The 25,578-nt window shown below is 39.6% G+C and overlaps 2 protein-coding genes across 2 annotated transcripts in view; one reads left to right on the top strand and one right to left on the bottom strand.

The window, feature by feature from the left end:
* DDX24 (DEAD-box helicase 24) overlaps positions 1–19,506 on the top strand; it is a 37,353-nt gene extending 17,847 nt beyond the window's left edge. The window contains 7 exon segments of the mRNA XM_042454886.1: positions 486–551; positions 554–638; positions 3,589–4,104; positions 10,642–10,717; positions 14,025–14,213; positions 16,620–16,749; positions 18,877–19,506. Coding sequence (XP_042310820.1) covers positions 486–551; positions 554–638; positions 3,589–4,104; positions 10,642–10,717; positions 14,025–14,213; positions 16,620–16,749; positions 18,877–19,130 — 1,316 coding nt within the window. The 3' untranslated portion in view covers positions 19,131–19,506.
* Positions 19,507–19,591: 85 nt separating this feature from the next.
* Positions 19,592–25,503, bottom strand: LOC121919551 (myosin-7-like). Its single transcript, XM_042446254.1, has 2 exons — positions 23,885–25,503; positions 19,592–20,286 (listed from the first exon to the last, which is right to left on the bottom strand). Exon 1 carries the CDS (start codon positions 25,061–25,063, stop codon positions 23,903–23,905), a length of 1,161 nt encoding a protein of 386 aa, XP_042302188.1. The 5' UTR covers positions 25,064–25,503; the 3' UTR covers positions 19,592–20,286; positions 23,885–23,902.
* Positions 25,504–25,578: the final 75 nt, after the last annotated feature.

Below are 25,578 nucleotides of genomic sequence, written 5' to 3'. Positions count from 1 at the left end.
CGTGTCCTAGAGGCCAGAAAGCCACGCCAAAGCTTGCTCCAGTCCTAAGGACTGGAGCGCAGCTTTGGCACAGCTTTTCTGGCCTCTTGAGATGTGTGTATCATTAAACAGCATATTTCCAAGTGACCCAAAGCAGCTTTGTTTTGGCCTGTCTGTACGCGCCCTAGTTGTTAATTTGCTGTTATCAATTCCTGCTTTTCTCTCCGTGAATTCAATGCAGCAACACATGTTTTTCCTCTTCCCCTGCTTATATGTACAAACCTTATATGTGAGGTTGTCATCCTTAAAATGGAGTAACAAGTCCCAATGTCACAAATCGAGTTTCTTAGCTTAGTGAGGATTCCCAGTCTATGCTCTGATCAGTGACCATCACAACTCATTAGATCTGTGTTTCTCCACAAATGTGGTGAATCATTGTAAATGGGATGTGAAGTTACTGAAACAGTGACTGCCAACCTTAATGTCTTGTCCATTTCATGTTCCAGATATTAAAACAGCCATTCTTGTTGGAGGAATGGCTCCACAGAAACAACAGCGTATCTTGAAAAGGAAGCAGAAATTATAATTGCGACCCCAGCCGGGCCTGTGGAGTTAATTCAGGAGAAGCCTCCCCATCTTGCAAGCCTACGGCAGCTCAGGTTTTTGAACAGTTACTCTTACTTAATTTCCATAGCACTAACGTATTCATCTGTTGGAGGAAGCACAGCAAAGAATCCTGTGGTGAAGATCAGGGCTGAATTAGGGATGTTAATATTTGACTATTCCATCCTCACCAGTGAAGATAAATAATGTCCCCTGCTGCAGAGAAAAACAAATGTTTTTATGCAGTCATTGCCTGGCATTTACACATCCAGAGTTTTGGGGAGTTTTTTCCACTGGGAAATATGGGGCGGAGTGGGGGTTTGGACAAGACAGCCACATGAGTTTTCTGTTTCAAGATTGCTATTTTCTGTGCAAAAAAAGAAGTAAACTTTCATAACAGCCATCTTATAATAATCTTGCATACTCCATCAAACTATTTTTATGTACAGCCAGCCTCCATATCCATGGATTTTTTATCCACCGATTCAAGCATCCACACCTTGAAAGTCTGAAAAAATATATAAATTCCAAAAAGCAAACCTTGATTTTGACATTTTACAAAATAACATTTTACCATGCCATTGTATTTAGTGGGACTTGAGCAACCATGGATTGAGAGTAGGGTCCTGGAACCAAACCCCAGCAGATACCAAGGGCCCACTGTATAAGATGGCTGTTTTTTTCTGCAATATTTTTGGATGTGTCAATTTTTTGTGCATCCTTGTGTCTTTGTGGTGCTTTTTGTGTGTTTTTTTGGCAAAAATTGGGAGTTTGGAGGACTGGTGAGAAGAGTTCAGGCACTGCACCACACTTTCCCCATCCTTGGTGTAAATAGATATCAGAGTAGTTTTGCTGGATGCCATAGTTAGACAGTATAACTGCTTGTGTCATGACTGCCAAGCTTTTGAACCTAGCCACTGTGCAACAGTTGACTGGATACATACCTGCCAAGTTAAAAGGGAGACTTTTGACTTGAAGAAGGAATGGCTGCACACACTTCTTAGAAAGTGAAACCAATGGTCAAACTAATGTTACTCTAGCACAGAGATTCCCAACCTAGGATGTCTACACACCCAAGGAGTGTGAGATGGATTTTCTTGTGGTGTGACAAAGTATGACTTGTGTTCTTGAGTGACAAGTCATATGTCATTGCTCATTTTTTTCTGTATAAATTAGAATCTAATTGCTCAATTTAGATTTTCATTTTCTGCACTGAGTTAAAAGATCATTTTTTAAAGTTCAATTTGTTTATCTGCAGTATTGTATGTGGTTCAATTTGTAGTTCAAAAATTAGAAAATTAGCCTTCTTCATCTTCAAATGCAATATTACTTTTGTAGGGAGTGTGAATACTAATCAAATGTTTCCTAGGGTGTGGGGCATAAAAAAATGTTGGGGACCACTGTTCTAGCATAGTGCCTCAACAGGATTTTGACCATAGTTTATTTGTTCCATTATTTTGTAATTACTTTTATTGTTTTGTTGATTTTTATTATTGTAGACTCATTTTTGTTTGTTTGTTTTTAATAGAGACAAGCAGTGTAACATTGTCTGAAATAATATGTACTGTAAAATGAAATCCAATGGTACCATTATATGCTTCGTACTCTGGCTTTGCTATGATTGCACAAAGGTTATCTGTTATTATTTTAAAGTTCACCAGCAGCGCTTTGCTATCCTAAGGTACCCCAGGGAATTGCATGCCGGCTCTTCAACATTTTTATCAATGACTTAGAATTGATGGGATGGAGGGAATCTTTATAAGTTTGCAGATGACATAGCACTTGGAGGGATGGCAAATACTGTATATTGAAAGATAGGAACTGAATTACTAGAAAATTGAGCAGAAATTAATAAAATGAAATTCAATAGAGATAAATGCAAAATTCTGCATTTAAGCAATAAAAACCAAATGGACAGGTATAGGATATGGGATAGATAGTTCAGCAGTGCTACTTGCGAAGAGGATCTTGGGATTATTGTTGATTATAAATTGAACATGAGCTAGTAGTGTGATGCTGAAGCAAAGAAGGTGAATGCTATTTTATCCTGCATTAATGAAAGCATTCTTTCCAAGTTGTCATTAGTCAGGCCTCATGGAGAAATACTTGGCCATGAATAAGACTTCCCATGTATTGAATTATGCCCATGATGATTATTATTTGGATTTTAGTATATAGTTTTTAATCTTATACTGCTTAATCTTGTTTTAAGGGGGGGCACTATGTATATATGGATGTATTTTAATTTGTTGTATGCCACTTTGATTGCCTGGCAAAAAGCGGGATAGAAATTAAAAATATATATATTATTTTTTTATTTATGTGTTCTGTTCTGGGCACCTCATTTTAAGAAGGATATAGACAAGTTGGAGAAGATTTGGGAAACACCAAGAAGGATGAAAAGGGGTGTGGAGAACAAAACATAAGAGGAAAGGTTATGGGAGTTGGGCATGTTCAGCCTGGTAAAGAGAAGACTGAAGGGTGACATGAATGCACTCTTTAAATATCCCAAAGGTGTGACAAAGAGGAGAGGGCAGACCTGTTCTCCTGCCCCATAGGGTAGTAGGGTCAGGGCTAATGGTTTGAAGTTACAGGACAGTAGATTTTGATTGAATATTAGAAGGAACCTCTTAACAGTAAGAGTTGTTCAGCAATAGAACCAATTGCCTAGAGGTGCTACCTGCTGGTAGCTGCTAGCTAAAGATCTTGCATTGAGCAGGGGTTTGAACTCGATGGCCTCTTCCAACTCTCTGATTCTATATCATTTGATGTCTCATCACATTGGAGGAGCATGTTCCACTTCAGAATTTTTTAAAAGGACATGGATGAAGCCATGTTATGTAACAGGTTCCATGTTTTATGTATAAAAAAAACCTGCTCGATCAGGCCAGATGCCTGCCATGCCTGTCATCTTCATTGTGCTCCATAACTCCTTGGAAACATGTCAGAATTTCCACATAGTTTGAATAAAACACCCTCAAGCTGTCTCTTGTGTCCATCTGACAGGTGCCTGGTGATTGACGAAGCAGATCGGATGGTGGAGAGGGGACATTTCTTGGAACTCTCTCAGCTGCTGGAAATGTTGAATACCTTCCAATATAACCCAAAACGTCAGACATTTGTCTTCTCCGCCACTTTGACTCTGATCCATCAAGCTCCTGTTCGAGTTCTTCAGAAGAAAAATGCTACCAGAATAGACAAAAAAACCAAACTGGAAATGCTGATCCAAAAAGTGGGGATCAAGGGCAAGCCGAAAGTGATAGACTTGACAAGAAAAGAGGCCACTGTTGAGACCCTCACGGAGACAAGGATTCACTGCGACACAGAAGAGAAAGACTATTACCTCTATTATTTCCTCCTTCAATACCCTGGGAGAACCATGGTTTTTGCTAACAGTATAGATTGCATCAAACGACTCACTGCCCTCTTAACCATATTGGACTGCAACCCTCTGCCTCTTCATGCAAACATGCACCAGAAGCAAAGATTAAAAAACCTAGAGAGGTTCGCTGAACGCAACAGGTCAGTTAATTTAATTTAAATATATTTATTGGTTTTCCTTATTTATTATACAGGTTGAGTCTCCCTAACCTAGAATTTTGAAATCGAAAATATTCCAAAAAACCAAAACTTTTTTCATGAGTGGCTGATAGCGATACTTTTGTTTTCTGATGGTTCAATGTACACAAACTTTGTTTCATGCACAAAATTATTAAAATATGTATTAAATTACCTCCAGGCTACATACTGTATCATTACATGTATGCTGCTCATTTAGTCCTGAAAGAAAACCCTCACTCGGCACTTGTTGAAACCACAAAGATACAGTGAACTCCACGACAGTATAAAATACGACACCAAAGGAAATTTCTCACAGATTTGAAAAAGGAAAGGCAAATGTAAAATAGGAAAAATAAATAAACTGTTAGGAGGGAGAGGCCAGTTAACCTTTTGTAAGGAGAGAATTCCCCAGCTTGATGCCATAGTAGAGAAGGGCCTCTCTCACATCTCAGAAAGACATAATTGGAGTGGAGGTAGAGCACAGAGCAGAGCCTTATACTGAATGTAGTGGCTGGGCAGTTGTTTGGATGGAGTCTGTTAAAGTATTCTTGCTCCATACCCTTATGAATTTGGTAGGACTTAGAGTTGCTCAAAGGCATTTCTGATTTATAGCGACTATCATGGGTTTTTCTAGGCATGTTTCCTGGGGGGGGGGGGGAGGGAGAGGTTGCCATTGCCATCGTGATTCTCTGAGGCTGAAGGAGTGTGACTTGCCTAAGGTCACCCAGTGGGTTTACATAGCTGAGCCAGGATTTGAACCTTGATCTAGAGTCATAGTCCAATGCTCATACCACTACCATACAGGCTAGGCAAGATCTTTATATAGCAGAAAATATTGTATGATCAATCACTAGTAGTCCTGCAAAACCAACAGAACGTGAGGACCAGGAGTGCCTGAGGGTGTATCCACACTGTAGAATTAATGCACTGTCATGGCTCCTTCATACAGAATCCAGGGATTTGTAGTTTGGTGAGGCACCGGGGCTCTCAGACAGATCAACCTGAATAATCTCACCAAACTACAAATTGCTAGATTCTATCGGTAGAATCATGGGAGTTAAAGTGGTGTCAAACTGATTTAATTCTGTAGTGTGGATACATCTCCAGACTTCTTTTTGAGTGACCTGCCAGGGTGTTCTTTGCTGCTCACAACCTTTTCTCCATATTGCAAACAGTAAATGCCATCTTAAGTGCCTGTGTGAACTATGAGGAATGCTTCTTTGAAGATGCTTGCATTGTTCAGTTCTCAGAGCATACTCTGTTTTTAGAACTCTTGTTCTCCTGGATGCAAATCTGTTCAGCTTTTCAGCACAATGCAATGCATATTTTATTCATTAACTTTATAATCTCATCTAGCTACTAAAGAAAAGGTAGCAAACAATAGTAAGAGACAAAGTGCAAAATTAATAATTAAAGCATAAAAACAAATGAAATACACACTTAAAACAAAGCAGTGAGAACAAAAAAAACCCACCCTCTGGTTAAAGCCATCTTCAGCGCACAAATCAATTTAATAAAAAATCTCATTGCTTGCTGGTGGAAGTTAAGCATTCCAAATATTTACTTACAGATATACCTCACCTTGTTCTTCAAAGGTGTATTTAGGATTCAGCACTAATTGATGATTTAGCTAAATTTCATAAGAATTATTAGGACTCAGATTTATGTGACAGTCCTAAAATAAAAGTTAAAATACTCTTCTATTTTCTCCTCATCCCATTTCTCACACATAAATCCAGTGACGGAATCAAAGTGTAGCTTTTCAGGATGCTGAATTCTATTTGTAGTACTGGTGTAATGTATTGATAGAATACAGTCCTGTAAATAGTTTCCATGGTTTCCTTAAGAGCACTACTTCCATTCCCTGAGTCTCTACACACAGTGAAATAGTTTGTCTCCTGTTTCGTAATTTTAGAAATGTTAGTCTTAGTCATTTGCCTTGCATCAGTATATCCTTGAGGAACTGGTAACGCACATCTGACTTGCATTGTCACCATAGAATATAACAAGGAATTGAGATGGTCAAGATGCCCTTTTGATTTTTCGTGCTACAGATCTGAGGAGCCCTGGTGGCGCAGTAGTTAAATGCCTGTACTGCAGCCACTCACACACATAAGGTTACGAATTCAGTACCAGCCAGGGGCTCAAGCTCGACTCAGGCTTGCATCCTTCTGAGGTCACACAAATGAGCTCGTTAGGGCAACTAGTTTACAGTTATACACCGCTTAGAGACTGCTTAGGCAGTATGAAGCGGTATATAAATGAAGCTGCTATCACTGTTGCTATGCTGCTATATTCAAAATTTGTTCTAGTTTCATAACATGTGAGTAAGGTTTTTTATCTTTTTAACCTTCCTCAGTTGATTAGAAATATTTAACTTAATGTGAATTGAGTGTCAAGTTAGTAATAATTTACCATAAAGAATCGGAGATAAGAGGAAACCCTTCCATGAAATAGGTCAGGGGTCGGCAACCTACAGCCCGCGGGCCGGATCCAGCCCAGTGAGGCCTTGGGACTGACCCCAGCCCGGTCCTGCCGCCGATTGCCACCCCTGCCGCAGCTTCCGTGCCGCTCCGGGCGCCATTTTGAGTTCGGCCCCCCAGTTGTCTGAGGGACAGCAACCTGGCCCCCGGCTCAAAAAGGTTGGCTACCCCTGAAATAGGTTATAGCAGTAATGGCAAACTTTTTGGGCGCTGTGTGCCAGGGGTGGAGCTTTTGTCCTCTGGAGGCAGGGCTTCCGGGGCAGGAACACCCACCCACCCACCCACCCCCCCGCTCTTTCCCTGGCCTCCAGCTGTCTCTTCTCCCCAGTGCCATTTTCCAGTTTCTAGCAGTCTTGGAGAGACAGCTGGAGGCCAGGAAACAGCAGGGAGGAGGAGGAACGGGCACGCATAACATATTAACTGATTTGTTGTTGTTGTTGTCTGACTTATGGTGACCCTAAGGCAAACCTGTCTTGGGGTTTGTTTGATTTTTTTTGGGGGGGGGGGCAGAATTTGTACAGAGGGAATTTTCTCTTGCCTTCCTGAGAGACCATGAGACTCAGAGGCTGAAAGACCACAACTTGCCTAGGTCACCTAATGGGTTTTCATGGGCAAGTTGTGATTCAGACCAGTATCCCAGTGTCTTAGTCCAACACTCAAACCACTACACCATGTTGACTCTATTTTAACTGATTAACCGGATTCGTCCCTTTTCACTTGCTGCCCCTCACTCCTGGAATCTCCTTCCCCTATGAGCACGGGTCATCACTTCTTTAACCAGTTTCAAAACTGAGTTGAAGACCATCCTGTTCAGAGAAGCATTCCCAGACACTGCATGACTATTCCTGTATTGTTATGTTTTATTTATATGTATTCTGCTATTATTTCTTAGATTGTACGCCATGGGCATGTTTACTTTATCTGTTTTATTGTTTGTATATACAGTGCTGTGTAAATCTACAGTGCTATATAAATAAAGCATAATAATAATAATGATACTTCAGCTATATGTTATGTAAAAAGATCTTGTAGCATCGATAGTCTTGAGATTAGCTGAAAAAAAGAAGCTGGCAGCATGAGCTTTCATAGGCTTATGTCTACTTCCTCAGATCAATTTGGTGGAGTGAAAAGCCCAGGGATAGACCTGTCTATGCCATTGGCATGTGAGAATTTTCATTCAAATTCAAAATCCTTTGTGTATGGAAATGAAATGGCAAGCCCAGTTTTAACGAATGGTGAACAGTCATTGATGAACAAAGGCAGTGGAAGCTGTAGCCTGTAGGTGAGAAGAATGGATCGGTGTGGGAAACATACAGCAATGTGATGAATGAGTCAAGGGTGCCCTCATGAGGATAGGGGCTAGGTAGTGTTGAATTGTGTGTAGTGTGCCAGGAAACTGTTACCTTTGTTCAACCCATTGTTGATGGACTGTAGTCTGTGGATATACAGTGGAGCCTTGTTATACGCTGGGGTTTGGTTCCAAGATTTCCCGTGTATCAAGTCCCATTGAATATAATGACATAGCAAAATGGTGTCCCTTATAAAAAATGGAAAATCCAGGTTTGATAATTGAAATTTATACTTTTTTTGAACATTTTCAAACCGTGTATGCTTGAATCCGTGTATAAAAAAATCCGTGTATAAGAAGGGCCGACTGTATTACAATTCTGCTGTTTCCCTTTCCAATCTTCCTTTGTAGTTCTTTTGTTCAAGGACCACTGTTCTGAGATTTAAGGTGGAATGCCCAGGGAGATTGAAATGTTCAGCAACCACCTTTTGTGTATTTCCATTCCTAATGTCTGGTTTATGTCAATTTATCCTCTGGCACAGGAAACCGGCCTGTTTGCCCAATGTAGAGTGCTGAAGGGCATTGCTGACATAGTATGGCATAAATCACATTGGCACATAGCAGAGGACACAGCTGGAGTTGAAAAAAATAAATTCCATTGATAGTTGTTATTTATTTATTTAATTTTTATTTAATAAAATTTATTAATTAAAATCATTAAACAAACAAACAATAATACAACAATGTCACAAACAACAATCATCCCAAATACTCAAAATACTCCCCTTCTTAAAATATATCCTAGGAATGTGTACCACCTCCAAGGTTGGTCCTTCCGTGGCCAAGGCTTGGCAGCTGCTTCTCCAGGTGTTCATTTAATCCAATTTGAGGCTATACTTGCAGATGAGGCCGTGGCGGTTGGAGCACATGCGGCAGGTGCGGGAGCCCTGACCGAACTTCCCTCATTGATCCCTCCCCCCTTCCCTTCCCTTCTCTCCTATGTACAGTGTGCCCTTTTTATATGCAGGGGATCCGTTCCGGACCCCCCGCATAAAAAAAACCTGTGTATGCTTGAGCCCCATTAAAAGTAATGGGGCTCATGCATGATGTGGCGGCGCGCACCCCATTAATTTTAATGGGACGCACTGTACCCCACGCATTCCTGCAGGCTCCCTTGCGGCTTTCAGCATATGCTGATAGCCGCGTATAGTGCGCCCGCATATGGCGCGGGCGCACTGTACTTCTTCATACTTCCATTCACCTTACTCATCCTTTCTTTTCCTATCCCTTCAATAATCCTCCATTACCCTTGTTACTCTTCCCATTCTTTCCGATTCCTACTCTGTCTTTTATTTTAACCCTACATTCACCTTCCTCCTCTTATCTTACTCCTCTTAATAGTTGTTATTTATTTAAGAGTATTTATGCACAGCCCTTAAACCACAAAGGTCCCCAGATAAGCTTATAGTATAATTAGTTTGACAGTTTCTTAACCTCAGACTTATAGTCCATAGAATTCAAAGAATAGCCATGTTACTCTGGAAAATCACTATGCAAAGGGACTTTGTAGCATCTTCAAGACTAAATGAAAGAAAGAAGCTGGTAGCATGAGCTTTCATAGACTTGAGTCTACCTCTTTAGATGCAACTTTCTTTTAGTTAGTTTCAAAGATGCTACAAGATCCCTTTGCATGCTTATAGTGTATATAAGACATAACACACAAGGAAGGGGGGATTGTAGAGTGGGAATTAAATTTACCAGTTTTGACAGCTCTCTTTTGACCTCAGAGCTCACAGCTTTGGGAGCTGGAACATGGAAGGAGAGATTCTCATCAGCCACTGACACTAGCAAGGGATCATGGAAGTTCTAGTCCAATGTATCTGTAGGGCATCAAATTTCAGAAGGCTGGACTAAAGTATGTATTTGGGTTTTGTAAAAAAACATATTTAAAATATCCTGTTGGTCATAATAGAACCAGCATGGTGTAGTGGTCTGAGCATTGGACTACAACTCTGGAGACCAAGATTGGGTCCTCATTTGGCCATGGAAACCCAGTAGATGACCTTGGTCAGGTCACATTTTCTCAGCCTCAGAGGGAAGTAAATCCCTTCTGAATAAATCTTGCCAAAGAAAGCCCATAATAGGGTCAGAAACTACTTGAGGGCACACAACACCAAATCTATTGTTATATCTATTTATATCCCACCTTTTCTTCAGCACTAGGACTTAAAGTGGCTTACAGAGGGCCCATACAGACAGGCCAAAATAAAGCTGCTTCGGGTCACTTTGGAAATATGCTGTTTAAATGATGCAAGTGTCCTAAGAGGCCAGAAGCTGCGCCAAAGCTACGTTTCAGTCCTAATATCTCCAAAGTGACCCAAAGCAGCTTTATTTTGGCCTGTCTGTATGGGCCCAGAATTAAAGCAAATGCAAATTTAAAGCAAATGCAAAGAAAACATACAAAATTAACATATAATCTTTGTTGGTTTCTCAGTTATAACATGAAATGCATAGGAGAGTTAAGAGGCATAGTAGGACACTGTCATATATGGTTTCTACCCCATTCTACCACTCTTTTGGTCTTGGTTAGGCTTGTGAGATGATCATGAACACTATTTTCTATCTTCCTGGCCATGTGGCAATATCAGATTTAGTGTTAATGCTACTTAGGGAATGTATTTCACTCTGTTGAATAAACAGCTATTGTCTTCCTTTCTGCCATTTCAGCACCACCCTCTTGACGACAGATGTCGCCGCTCGTGGTCTGGATATTCCACATGTGCAACATGTTATTCACTACCAGGTACTAAAAGGAAATGCACTTGCCTCCACCCGTTAGCAAATGATACCATACATAAATGGTTGGTACAAAAAATGGATTTGATATTAAAATGTGGCTTGTCCTTGGGAAGAGGAAGGGAAGAAATGACATGGTGACAACTGGAGCAGAGCTTGGAAAAATTACCTTTTAAGATTCTAGCTTCCAGAATCTCAGGCCAAGAGGGCCACTGCCACCTTTAGCCATTACTCTGTGGGAGTGAGAGCCATAATGCAGCCAAATAATAGATTGTCCATTATGACAATCACCATGTCCCTCCTCACACAATCTGACTGGAGGAATGCAGGGCTATTTTGGCCAAAATTTATGCTGTTTTCCTGTCTCCCTCCATCCATAGTGGATTTGACTGTGCAGATCAGTTTGAAACTCATATTTTCCTTTTCACTGCTCCTGATGGTTTCCAGCTTTGTACCCTGAAAAGAACCTTCATATTTACAAGACTTAGTAGCATTTCCCAACTTCGTGGTTCAGTGATGGGAAAAGATACACCTGTAGGGTTTTTCTCCTAAATATTGTTGCATTTATTGGACTGAAATTCCCAGCAATCCAAGCAAGAATTCACCAGTGGGTAGATTGAAGGGAGTTACTATGCAACAACACAGGGATGGCCACACACACCGTCCTTCAGGAAAGAGCATCCGTGGTTCTCATAGCACTTCATTGGCCCTGCAGACCTTGGTTTTCATCTGCTAGCCCTGATAACCTGGGACCACCTTCTCCTTCCGATCAAGCCCAGTCTTTTCAGCCAAGGACCTATTCTGCACCCAGATCCAACTTGGCTACATCTAGCTATCTGGCAACTGAAAGATTTTATGTGAGGATTGGTTATTCACATAACATAATAAACACACTTTTAGCCTTCAGGAGTAGTTCTACCATTAGACTATATAAGACTACTTAGAAAACTTTTTTTCAGCTGGCCTGTCAGATCAGCTATTTCTTTCCTCACAGCCACTTTAAAGGAAATTACTACAAGGGGATCTGAATGCTTGTCTGAAATCCAACTTACTTAGGAGTCAGACACAGCCTTAACCTGCACATTATCATTAAGTCACCAGCATCCCCCCTTTTCTCATCCTCATGTGGAGAAATTTTTGAAAAGGGACTCTCTTCTAAGCTTTCCATTAGTTCGTTGCTTCTTATCTTGGGATCTCTGTGAGGTTCTCACGGCCCTTGCCAAGCCAGCTTTCAAGCCATTAAAATCCAGTCCTCTTCATGTTCCCTCCATTAAGGTGCTTTTTCTGGTAACTATGAGCCCGTACAGACAGGCCAAAATAAAGCTGCTTTGGGTCACTTTGGAGGTATGCTGTTTCAATTATGTATGCATCCTAAGAGGCCAGAAGCTGCACCAAAACTGCACTCCAGTCCTTAGGGCTGGAGCGTGGCTTTAGCATGGCTTCTGGCCTCTTAGGACACATGTATCATTGAAACAGCATACCTCCAAAATGACCTGAAGCAGCATTATTTTGGCCTGCCTGTACAAGCCTTATACAGTCATCCCTCCATATTTGCGGCTTTGATATTTGTGGATTTGATTATTCACGGATTTCATTAATATGTTCTCTCTAGGACTGTCTAGGTCCTCCAGTGCAACTCTGTGGTCAACTTTAACTAAAAGTTGCACTGAAAGACTATTTGTAGCTACTCCAGTGCCATTCTGTGGTCAGTGTATGTTGGACATTGACCACAGAGTTGCACTGGAGGACCTAGAGATTCCTAGAGAGGTGTCCTTCAGGTAAAAACATGGTGTTTTTGTTATTTGCGGTTTTTCCATATTCACGGGGCTCTTGTTCCCCTAACCCTAGCGAATATAGAGAGACAACTGTAATTTCAATAAGGAGGAATTCAGAATAGGCAGCACTGCCTGTGGAACCCTCTCATTGCAAGTTTGAAGCTCTGTCGGTTTACTTTTTGTTTGATCTGGGATTTTTTGCAAAAGTAAGTTCTTCTTTTCAACACTCAACCATTCATTTTCCTCTCCTTTTGGTCCACATCCAAACCATCCTTTAAAAAATGATGGCACAAATTAGCTGTCCAGTGAGTTTCCAAAATCTATATTAGATGCACCAGGCATTTTAGGAGGTTGAAAGCACTTTTAATTTCCTTTCTACCTATCTCTTTGAGACATGTTTTCCCATTTACTCTGACATGCTGGGTCAAGTCTTGTATCTTCTTAGCCTGTGAATCCCTCAGTCTTCCTAAACCACAACATGGCACTGCTCACTCTACCAGGTCAGCAGCTACTTCTGTAGTCTTCTCAACAATGTCCCTGTAGAGGAAATTTGTAGCACCTCCACCTGGGTCACTCCTTCCACCTGTACCAAACATCTCAGATTGGATAAATTTGCCTCAGATCATGCATCCTTTGGTCATAGGATGTTGTTTTTCAATAATTTCATGTCGCCATCCCTCCCAGGGATTGGTTAACCTTCATAGGGAAGATAATTCCCTTTCGTGGATGGCTCCGTCTAAGAATGTAGCATCGGAAGACTTACTGTTCTATACAAGGCAAAGGAACCATTTAACCCCACCCTCTGGTGCCAAGATTGTTTTTCCTTTTCAAAAGATTTTCCTTTTCCCTGTTTTTTCTCAGCTTTGCAAAGAACTGAAAAGGAGGAATTCAAAAATATAGCCATATTAGTCTGTAGAGTCAGTGTGTAGGGAGATCTTGTAGCACCTCTGAAAGAACGTTGGAAGCATAAGCTGTCATAGACTTAAGTATACTTCCTCATATGCATTTGGAAAGGAGGGGTTAGGGATAAAGATATTGAATAACTCAAGTTAACCTATCATCACTTGCCTCACATGGGCAATGCCTGGAATGAACCCGTTTCTGGGTGTCTCCTTCTCCTTGCTAGAATGGGCCCTTACACTAAGTCTTTCAATATACGCTTCTGTATCCATCTTGGCTGCTTTGGGACATGATCCTTACCTGTCTTTGGACTTTTAGCCTACTTCTGGACTATTTGGCCTACCACATACTACTTTATGGCTTGTGGAGCCCAACCACTTAGGTTCTGATATGGTTGCAAATCCTGGAATTTTTTTTCTTCTTTTTGCATAAAATTGTAGCATATATGTGGGAGTAAAGGACAGGGCCTTTGCTCCCACATCCAAGTGCTCTTCACCTGTTTGAGCACATGCAACCTGTGAGACTAAAGCAGTGTAATGAAAGGTATGGAACCACTGGTTACAGTGGGGTGACATACTTTTCTCTAAATGCTCCATACTCATCACCATGGTTGTGTTGTAATCACTTGTACTGTTGCAGGTTCCCCGTACTTCTGAGATTTATGTGCACAGAAGTGGCAGGACTGCCCGAGCTGCTAATGAGGGCCTGAGCTTGTTGCTGATTGGTCCAAGCGACATGATGAATTTCAAAAGGATTTATAAGACCTTGGAAAAGAATGAAGAGCTTCCTTTGTTCCCTGTTGAAACAAAGTGCATGACTGCTATCCAGGTAAAATGTATTTTTTGGTTTATTTTGCAAACGCAACAGATTCCATCTGATCTTGGAATCTAAGCAGAGTCAGCTTGGGTTAGCACTTGGTAGGGAGGCCACCAACAAATACCAGGTGCTGTAGGCTATATTTCAGAGGAGGGAATTGACAAACCACCTCTGAGTATTCCTTTTCTAAGAAAATCTTTTGAAATTCATGGGTTGCCATAATAAGCCAACAGGCAACTCAAAAGCACATATACACACATAGTGTGTATGTGTGTGAATGCCAAGCTCTTCATAGTCACTCAAGAGGTTTTCAACATTTTTAACATCACATTTGGAAACCTGGTCATAGAATGTATGTTAGTTGTAGTAGTTCAGTTTTCAATAACAGTTCCTATAGCAACCTGTTGCATCCTCTGTTTTAACAGCTTCTATAAATCTAAAGGTGCACAGAAAATTCTAGAATGCAAACTGAAACAAAGGAGACCCAGTCTGGTGTAGTGGTATGACTCTGTAGACCAGGATTTGAATCCCCACTCGGCCATGGAAACCCACTGGGTGGCTTTGGGCAGATCTCAGCCTCTTTGGGTGGCAAAGACAAAACCCCTCTGAACAGATATTGCCCAGAAAATGCCATGATAGATTTTCTTCAGTGTTACCTTATGTCAGAAATGACTTGAAGGTACCCAACAACAACAAAACTGAATTAAAGAATTGTTACTTACATGTTTTTCTCATTCTACCTTCTTTCCAGTTCTATAATAGACCTAGACTGGATCTCGAGATAATAAATTTGAGAAATTTAACTACAGTCTGGAAATAGGAAACTCCTGTGTTCTGAACTGGAAAGTTGGTCCATCTAGCCTAGCACTGTTGACATTGGCTGAGTTTTGCATAAGATCATTTCTCAGCTTTACGTGGAAAAGCTAAGGATTGAGCCAGGGTTTTTTGCTTGCAATGCATATCCTCTACCACTGAACAATGGTGCTTGTCCTGACATTCTGAAGATGAACTCTTTGCCTGTGCAGTTTTCCAATTCAGCATGAGAAACAGATTACGGAAAATCACATATGATTCCAACATGGGAGAAGTGGCATGTAAAACTTGCTCTTGAGCTGCAGTGGGTTGCTTCCAGATTTGTTACATGTAAGAACCTAGTTGGATCAGAAGAGAGGCCTATTCAGTCCAGGATTCAATATTCTGTTGTGGTCAACCAGGTGCTTACAGAAAACACACAAGAAGGATTCTGATGAATTAAGCCCTCTCCTACTCACCATGGAGATTCCTCTATGAAGAACATAATGTAAACCACATTATGTGAAATGTCAAGATTTTGTTGTATCTCTCGTGACTATCTAGTGCAGCAAATTTGTTGCAATGGCTGACTTGAATGAGTGCCTTCTATCCCAGAATCCTCTTTCCAGAAGTGATCAACCAGATGCTCCTGAAAGTTTTTCAGTAGTGAGGGAGTAGGCAGTGGCCTCTTGTTTATACTAAACATTTAATATTCAGAGATACATTGCCTCTAATGGAGGTTCTAGTTAGCCATCATGACTAATAGCTATTAACATATTTGTTTTCCATGTGAATATGTCTAGTCCTTTAAAAAAAATTATTTAAATTTATTTAGTATTAGGGAATTCCCAAAGTTGACTGCATGATGTGTGAAGAAGCTCTTTCATACGCCTACTGCCCTTCAGCATTTTAGGATGAACTGTAATTCAAAAACTAAGTAAAATAACCCCCACCTCTTCATACCATTAGTAATTTTGAAAAGGTCTTTCCACACATTTTGAAACAGATGTACAAATCCAGACTTATTTGTCAATTTAAAACATTTGCAGAACTCATGCAACCCTCCAGATGTTGTTTGACTGCAACACCCAGCAGTCCTAGCTAGCCTGGCCAATAGTGTGAGTAATGCTGGATGTTTCAGTCCAGCAAGATTTGGAGAGCCAGATTATTCCCACTTTTGATCTAAAATATACAGAAGGTATCTGATGTCTAATTTCAAAGTACATGTGTTTATTTATTAAACTTATATTCCACCCTGCTGCCAAAAATGGCACTTAAAGCAGCTGTCCACAGCAACATTCAAATAAAAGTAATTGTACAATAAAAATGGGTGAAGAACGCATCGGTAAAATAGCTTATTGAAATTGCACAGACCACATCCACCTTTCTTTGTCCATCTGGAAGGTAAAATAGGTCATTGGAAGAATGGAGACCAACAACTCTATGCAGTCCATAGTACTAATACATCTACATTGTGCAGATATTTTGCTGTCTTTATTATTATTATTTCCTCCTATTCCAGTAGGTGTAGGGAATGTGTTTCTGCATCTTCTATTTTGAGAATGTATATTCTGCCTTTGCATAGTATCCTAAAAAAAAGTCAGTAACCATTGTGTTTTGTTGCAGGAGCGGGTGAACCTGGCAAGACAAATTGAGAAGGTGGAATATTTTAACAGCCGAGCAAAACAGCACAACTCTTGGCTCCAGCAAGCTGCAGAAGCACTTGAACGTGATCTGGATGATGATGAGCTAATAGGCAAGTAGGAGTTGATTTGAGCATAAGAGGGAGGAACAATTCAAAGAAGTGCCATAAAGGTCAAATCTGACTGAAGAGAGAAATGAAGTAACTAAGGTGCATCTATTCACCTGAGAGTCCTAGTCCTGATGTCTGTCATGGCCTAAAATACCTACAACTACTTGAACAAAGTGTAGTTATGCTTGTTTGGGTTTCTGTGGTTTAAGGGTAGGGAGGTTAAACCACAAATTCAGCAGGATGTGTTACAATGTACTGGTAGTATAGGCATTCAATGTGGCATAGTAGTTTGAGTGTTGGACTATGACTCTGGAGACCAGGGTTTGATTCTCAGTTTGGCCATGAAACCCACAGGATGCCCTTGGGCAAATCACACTCTCTCAGCCTCAGGGGAATGCAATGGCAAAGCTTCTCTGAACAAATCTTGCCAAGAAAACCCCATGATAGGGTCTCCTTAGGGTCGTAATAAGTAAAAAAATGATTTGAATACACACAACCACTACAACAGAAGCTTGTTTCAGTTGAAACCAAGGTGGTTCCTCATCCCTATCTCTTTAGATTGAGAGATTAAGGGTCCTTGCCTCTTGTCAGGTGATCTGGATTCCGTCTGGGGATCTGTTATAAGCTGGCTGCTTAAGTGCCCAGTTTGTGGTGCTGGTTAAAACCAGATAGGGTTGGGAGGGTCGGGAGAATTAACATCACTGCATCACTTAAGCATTCTGAAGTATTGAAATTTCTGGATATTTACATGGGATAATGAGCAGACTTTGTTTAGCATGTATATTATATCCTTTCATAGATATACAAATATGTACATTCCTCTCAGGGAGAAGCACAGACACGCTAGTGTCTGGGTGCTGAACTTTCATCACATTACATTGCATTGCCTATAAGGTTCCATTCATTATGTTGTTACATCGTATCACCATTAAGATGTTTCACTTTCCTAAGGACTGGTACTTCGTCCATTTCTTTAACATGATTTTCAGTAGTTACATAGAAGAACATTTGCCTACTTAGGTATACATTCTTATCTGTTGAAGAACCTTACAACTCTATGCAGTCATGTATGAACATGCAGGCATCCAAGGGTTAATCTCCTTGAGCATTATTACATTTTAACAGCATCTGTGATAGCCATAAGTGTCCTAATGGGCATCCATTACACTCATAATGGATTATATATCTATTTTAGCATAGCCTAATTGTTAAAGGCACCAAATGCTGTCTGATCTTGGAAGCTAAGAAGAGTCAGCTCAAGTTAGTACTGGAATGGGAGACCACCAACAAACACTAGGTGCTGTAGGTTGCATTTCAGAAGAAAGAACTGACAAATCGCCTCAGCATTTCTTGCTTGAGAAAACCCTATCAAGTTCATGGGGTCACCATAAGTTTACAGGTGATTTGAAGATGCGCGCGCACACTTGGTTCTTACCAGTACTGTTGCTTAGCGTGTTTCGGCAGTTTATCGGTCTTAGAAGGAATGGCACAGCAATGGTAAAGCACTCCCGAATGCCTTTTATGTTAAAATCTCTATGATGAGACAAGTCCAGAATGAAACAAGATAGTGCTGGAAGATGAATGGAAGGCACTCAACTAGCCAGGGAAGCCACAGCCCCAAGTCTGAAAGAACTGAGAGGGCTAGCTGAAGACCAAGTTGTTGGAAGTCTCTCATTCATAGGGTTGCCATTAGACAATGTTTAGCTTGATGTCAAATAACAAACAAAACAGGGCTCTGCACTGTTTATTTCCCTTTTAGTTGAATAAGGAAAATGCTGAAAAAGAATATCTACATCTATCCACAGTAACCTTTCACTGGAGATAGAAAATTGCACCTAGACTGTCAAACTTGCAGAAATAGTCATTCAGGCTCCAAGCCGTATACTTACCCATTTGTTTTGCTCTGTGTGTGTGGATTAAGAGGTGACTGAATGTGCTTGTGCTGGAAGCCTCAACAATTTTTAATAACTGAAAATACTGTTTAAAATAACAGGTAAATCCTTTTAAAATGTGTTCGTTAATGTAACATTGTGGGCATTATATAGTCTTCACTTTTTAAAATTCATCTTTGAGCAATAATGCAGAAGTTTGGATAGTCACTGCCATTTATTTGTCTGTGTGTGCCAACAGGAGGCAAGCCCAGCGAGCAAGAAGAGAGTGAGAAACAGAAGATGCTCAAGGGGATGAAGAAGCATCTGAAGCACTTGCTCTCTCAGCCCGTATTTAAGAACCTAATGAAGACCAAATATCCCACCCAGTCTGGAAAGCTACTCTTGCCTGATACCATAAGGGAGCTTTCTCAGTCAGCTTTGGGCACTGTGTCAAAGATGCAAGCCAAGAAGATGAAGAAGAAACAACAAGGTGGAGCCAAGTTAAATAACTGACTGGACTTGAAGGGCTTTAAGATAAGGAAATCTTAGCCCCACCCAGCCATTGGGTGCTTAGACCTTTTTTATGCACACATCCTGTTCTGGAATGATTGCAGCTATAAATGCAGAATGAGTTAAGATTCTTATTCCAGTTTTGGAGAGTACCCTAGAGAAGATGTTTGTTGTTCTTTAGTTTTACAGCAGCATTTGATGCTTATATTTACCTTCCGTACAGCAGTGGGGCTCACCACTTTGTGGAAGAGGAGAAATACACAAGGGAAAAAAGATAAAAACAAGTGTTAACTCTAAGAAAGTAGAGAATGTACATTTTCCTGCTTTGACAGGAAATCTTTATTGAAATCTTAATTAAAACATTTTTCAAATCTTTTAAGCATTTAATTTTTTAATGAAATAACATGTTTCTTTTTTTTTTTTTTATTTTTTTTTTTTTAATTTTTATTGAGTAAAAAAAAGACACAAAAAAGGACATAAACAAACAAACAAACAACAACCACCATACATTAAACACAATTAAAACACTTTACACAATACACAATACCACCCACCAACAATTATATCTAACTAACACTTAACACCTGACACACACATGACTTCCTCTGCTGAGCAACGATTACACCATAAATCTCTTTCCTAGTCTACACATACTCTTATGCACAGTTAACTATTAAATCAAGGAAACTTAGTCAAACTACATCTCTACCTATCTGTTACCACCCATCCAGTTACAGTGATATGATATATTCTTACTAAATATAACTCTATATACTTCTTTAATGTCCTATCAAGGAGTGTCTTATAAAGCTTTACATGGACTGCTTATTAATTTTAACCTATGTAACACCTGCCCCTCCTCTTATCTATAAAATATCATCAATTATCATATATACCTCCTTATTCATTCTATAACTTCCATATGTCCCAGTATTTAGATTTTAATCTACTATTACCGTATAACAATTGGAGCTCTTTTCTTGTTTAATATAAGAGAACCAAGGAGCCCAGTCTCTCGAAACCTTGGACGTAGTATCATTCTCCATATATGATGCTAGTGTATCCATTTCAAACATTTCCAACAATTTAAATTTCCATTCATCTATGGAGGGTAGTTCTTCAGATCTCCAATATTTTGCGTATAGTGTTCTGGCTGCAACTATGGCAAGAAAAATCAGTTTACCATATGATTTTTCCATCACTGGGTCTTCTATTATATTTAATAGATACATCATCGGGTCCGCACGAATATTGAACTTAAATATTTTCTTCATTTCTCCATGGATTTGTTTCCAATAATGTTGTGCCTTCTCACATCCCCACCAGCTATGCAAATATGTACCTAATTCCTTTTTACACTTCCAACATGTACCCCTTGTTTCCTTGTATATTTTTGAAATCTTATACGGTGTTAAGTACCATCTAAAAATTGATTTATAACAATTTTCTCTGATTTCAACATTTTTAGTGTACTTAATCCGTCTTTTCCATGTCAATTCCCATTGTTCCAGCATTATATTCCTCTTTAAATCTCTTGCCCACCTAACCATATACTCTTTAGTGGTCTCATCTTCCAATTCAAATTTCAAAATCAAGTTGTAGAATTTCGATATCATTTTTACTTTGGACCCTTCTTTAACCATCCTTTCTAACTCTGAAATGGCAGGAGCAATGCCTTGATCTTTCTGGTCTACTTTAAACCTTTCCTTTAACTGCCTATAAGAAAACCAATTTAAAGTGAAGCCCTCATTACTAATTTCCTCCTCTGTTTTGAGTTTTCCTTGCACCACATCATATATGTCTTTATATCTGATCCACCTATCCTCACTGTAAACTTCCCGCTTTAAAAAAGCCTCGGCTGGCGAGGCCCACAAGGGTATCTTTGGGCACCATCTATGTCTATATCTCGACCACACTCGTAGCAGAGTTTTCCGAACGAGATGGGTATTAAATTCTCTATCCACTTTAGATTTCCCATAAAATAGATATGCATGGAGACCAAACTTTAACCCAAAGTTTTCCACTGCCAAATTCCTATCATTATCCAATTTAACCCAATCAAACAGCCAGTCTAAGACAGATGCGTCAAAATACCACCTAAGATTAGGGAGGCTCAGTCCTCCATTCTCGGTCTTATCTTGCATAACTTTCAATTTAACTCTAGGTCTTTTGCCGTGCCAAATAAACTTTGATAAATCTTTATGCCAGTCCTTAAAAATCAAATCCTTCGTAATTATGGGAATATTTTGAAATAAAAACATCAGCCTGGGGAGTACAGCCATCTTTACCGTTGCTATCTTACCAAGCCAGGAGACTTGTAAATGCTGCCATCTCTCCAAGTCTCTTTTAATTTCTTTCCAAACCTTTATGTAATTATTTTGATATAATTCCGTATTTTTCGTTGTCAGATTTATCCCTAAATACTTGACCTGTTTCTTTCTTTGAAATCCAGTTTTTTCCACCACTTTTGCCACATCTTTATCTGACATGTTCATAGTCAACATCACTGTTTTTCTCTGATTAACCTTATATCCTGAAATTTTACCATAATCTTTGAGGATTTTCATTAGATGGTCTGCACACTCCAATATATTATTTATAGTAAACACCACATCATCTGCATAAGCCCGTAATTTATAAGAATAGTTCTTAACCCTAACCCCCCCGATTAAAGTATCCTTCCTAATCTTATTCAAAAGTACTTCCAGAGTCAATATGAATAGTAAGGGGGCAAGAGGACAACCTTGTCTTACACCCTTACTAATTTTAAACATTTTCGTTCTTTCCCCGTTAATAGAAATAGTCGCCTCCTGATTTTGATAAATTTTCTTAATCCAATTTAAAAAAGTGTCACCTATCTCCATTTTTCTCAACACCGCAAATATGAAATCCCACCTAACATTATCAAAGGCCTTCTCGGCGTCTAAAAATATCAATGCCAATTCTTTATTAACATTTTTCTCATGTATTTCTATTAGATTTAGTAAATTTCTTATATTATCTCTAATCCTTCTATTTGGTAAAAACCCGTTTTGATCCTCGTGTATCCAGTCACTCAAGATTTTTTTTAATCTCTCTGCCAAAATCGCTGCCAAAAATTTATAGTCCGAATTCAAAAGTGAAATTGGTCTAAAATTTTTTGGTTCCAATATTTCTTTGTCTTCTTTAGGAATTAAGATTATGTTAGCCTGATTCCATGTTTGCGGTGTTACTACGTGGATAATTTCATTCATTGTGTCCTTCAATGGGGGTCCTAATTCATTTGCAAACAATTTATAATATTCATTGGTAAAACCGTCTAAACCCGGAGATTTCCCTTTTTTTGATTTATGAATAGCCTCAAGTACTTCTTGCAGCGTGATGGGGGTATTCAATAATTGTCTTTGCTCAATTGTCAATCTCTTAATATCATACCTCTCGAGAAACTCTTCCAGCTGGATCCGGTTGTCTCCTTTCTCAGTGTACAATTCCGAAAAATATCTAACTAATACTTTTTTAATTTGATTTTTTTCTGTCACTATTCTATCTCCGTCCTTTATCGACACTATTGTTCTCTTACTTCTTTCTTTTTTCAGCCTATAAGCCAAGAATTTACCAGGCTTGTTGGCTCCTTCCCAATATTTCGCTTTTACAAACTTCATCTTTTTTTCCATCTCTTCCACTAACAGGATTGAGATCTGGTTCTGTAGATATTTAATTTCAGTGACCGCTTCCTTATTCTTTGTATCCCCTTTCAAGATTTTCTCCCATTTCCCTAACTCTTCCGACAGTTTATTCAACTTTTCTTTCTTACTCCTTGCCAATTCACAAGACTTTTGAATTAAACAACCCCTGATCACCGCTTTGGATGCATCCCATACTATATGCATCGGGGAACCCTTATTAGAATTTTCCTTAAAATAATTTACGATTTGACTACTAACATCCGATCTAATTTTATCATCTCTCAGGATATTTAAATTTAATCTCCAATAATGCTCTCTAGAACCAAATTCTAATTCCAAAATCAGCGGATTGTGGTCGGACCACACCTTGGGACAGATTTTGACCTTATTGATTTTTGTTGCCAAATGTTCAGAAATCCAAAACATATCGAGTCTTGACCAAGATTTATGCCTATTCGAGTAAAAGGTAAAATCCTTTTTATCACCGTATTTCACTCTCCAGGGATCTCGTAGAACAGCCAATTCCATCAAATCAAAGAAATCTCTGGGAAGTTTCCCCTGAGATTTTTTCATTTTTTTGTCTGACACTCTATCTAAATTGGGATCCACCACCCCATTCCAATCCCCTAACATGATTATCGTATCATAATTCAATGAAATTAACTTATCCTTTAAATTTTTATAAAATTTACTTTTGTTGTTCAAGGGGCCATAAACTCCAACCAGAAGAATTTTTTGGGTGTTATACTCCAACTCTACAATAAGAAAGTAGGCTTCCGGATCCGCATAGATGATTCTCACGCCATATTTAGATTTGACATATATTACTACACCTCTCTTTTTAAATTTTGTGGCAGCAACACATTCTTGACCAAGCTTAATGCATCTAAGGTGCTTAACATCTCTTTCCCTTATTCTTGTTTCTTGAAGGCAACATACATCTAAATTCAACTTTTGAAGGTAATGGTATATTTTTTTCCGTTTTTGAGGAGTATTCATGCCTTGGACGTTCCAAGTACCAATTTTCAAAATATCCTGCAGACCCATAATGTATCTAGAAAATATAGCAGTCTACTAGAAATATATACTCACAGCAAATAGTATCAATTATCAATTATCAAAGTATTCTTCAAGAAAAACTTCCTCGTCACCACCTCTCAATTCTTCGATCTCCGCTGTTCCACTTTGAATGTCCAGTTGATAGTCCAGATTACTTAACAAGTCAGAAGTCACCACCTCTAGGGCATCCACTTCCCCCTCCTCGAATACCTCATCTTCATCTTCTCTTCTGTTTAACATCAGGTCTATATTCATTTTTGCAGCTGCGCCTGCTTCCTCTCTTCTATCGTCCTCTTCATCCACTCGATCCCCATGTCGAACCAAATTGAAATCCTCAGGTTTATTCTGGTACTTCTTCATGTCTGTAAACTTCCTTATGAAACCTCTTGCCTGCTCTGGAGACGTAATCCTCACTCTTTTTTTCTGAAACCAAAACGTTAGACCCTCTGGGATTTCCCACCTATATGGGATCTTTTCTCTTCGTAAAAGAGTAGTTAAACTTGTATATTCCCTCCTTCTCCTCAATAATCTCGCCGGAATGTCTTTCAGCACTTTCAAATCTTGTCCTTCTATTTGGAATGGTGATTCGTTGTGCTTATTTAAAAATAGATCCCGTGTTTGTTTTCTAACAAAATGGAGGGCCACGTCTCTTGGCAAGCCCTTTTGTCTGGCAATCTGGGAGTTAATCCTGAAGAGTTTATCAATTTCAAATTGGAACGTTGTAACTTCTTTTTCCAAAAACTGTGCGATTTTTGGAACTAATTTCTCATACAGATCCTCGTTCTTTTCCTCTAATAGACCTCTAATTTTCACTGCCTTTTCCCTCATCCTTTGCTCCCATAATGCTTTCTCATCCAGGTCTTGTTCTCTCCTACTCTCCAATTTACACAAGTCTTTCTCCATTTTTTCACTCTTAAATTCCAATATATCCACCCTTCTTTTGGTGACCTGCATTTCTGCCATCATCTTGTCCACTGTTTGGTGGATCTCTTTCAAGTCCGCTCGGATCTCCTGTTTTATTTCCCTTTTGAAGTCATTCATCTGCTTTGTTATATTATTGGTTATATTTGCAGACATGGCCTCCATTTTCTCTAACAGAATTTGGGATATATCTACATTTTTCCCTTTATCAGCTGAAAGTCTTCTCTGTGTTTGAGCTTGAGCAGCTGCCTTTTGTGTCTGGCTTCGAGTATTTATCTTCTCCACCTGCATCTTGATAAGGGTCTTCCACCACTTCTCCAATCTCAATAGGGTCACAGAGCTTTACAGGTCTCCCTCTTTCTTTCAAAGAAGACAAATCTCACCCCTATCACAATTGCCCTCCTATCTGCCCAACAAATCTGCAGCCCAGTAAATAGAAGCCTCCTTTATATGGGCTTCAAAATCCACACCAAGCAGTTATATCCAAGTCACCTCCCACCAACTCCAGCTCAAATGCTGCAATTCAGACTCCTACCATCGTTTTAGTTATCTTGTAAGCACTGTCCCTTCCACAGATATCAAAGTCCTCCAATCAGCTCATGCATCTGGTCCTATGTCTCACTGGCAGTTCTTAGAGGTTCTATATTTCTTTTCCCTTGTTTATCTCTCTATCATTCCCCACGTTCAATGTCACTTCCTGTTTTGTCCCCTTCAAGTTGACGTCCACTCTAGGAATTCAGTCCTCCACTGCGATGTTTCTCTATGGTCTCCTCTGCTTCCTGTTTTCTCTCTAGGCATCCACTTCA

The sequence above is a fragment of the Sceloporus undulatus genome, chromosome 1, assembly GCF_019175285.1.
Source record: "Sceloporus undulatus isolate JIND9_A2432 ecotype Alabama chromosome 1, SceUnd_v1.1, whole genome shotgun sequence".
NCBI classification, from domain to species: Eukaryota; Metazoa; Chordata; class Lepidosauria; order Squamata; family Phrynosomatidae; genus Sceloporus; species Sceloporus undulatus.
This window is presented reverse-complemented; position numbering and strand designations above follow the sequence as displayed.

Coding starts and splice junctions, on each gene's coding strand:
- LOC121919551 (XM_042446254.1), bottom strand. CDS start 25,063: ATGCAGGTGGAGAAGATAAATACTCGAAGCCAGACACAAAAGGCAGCT.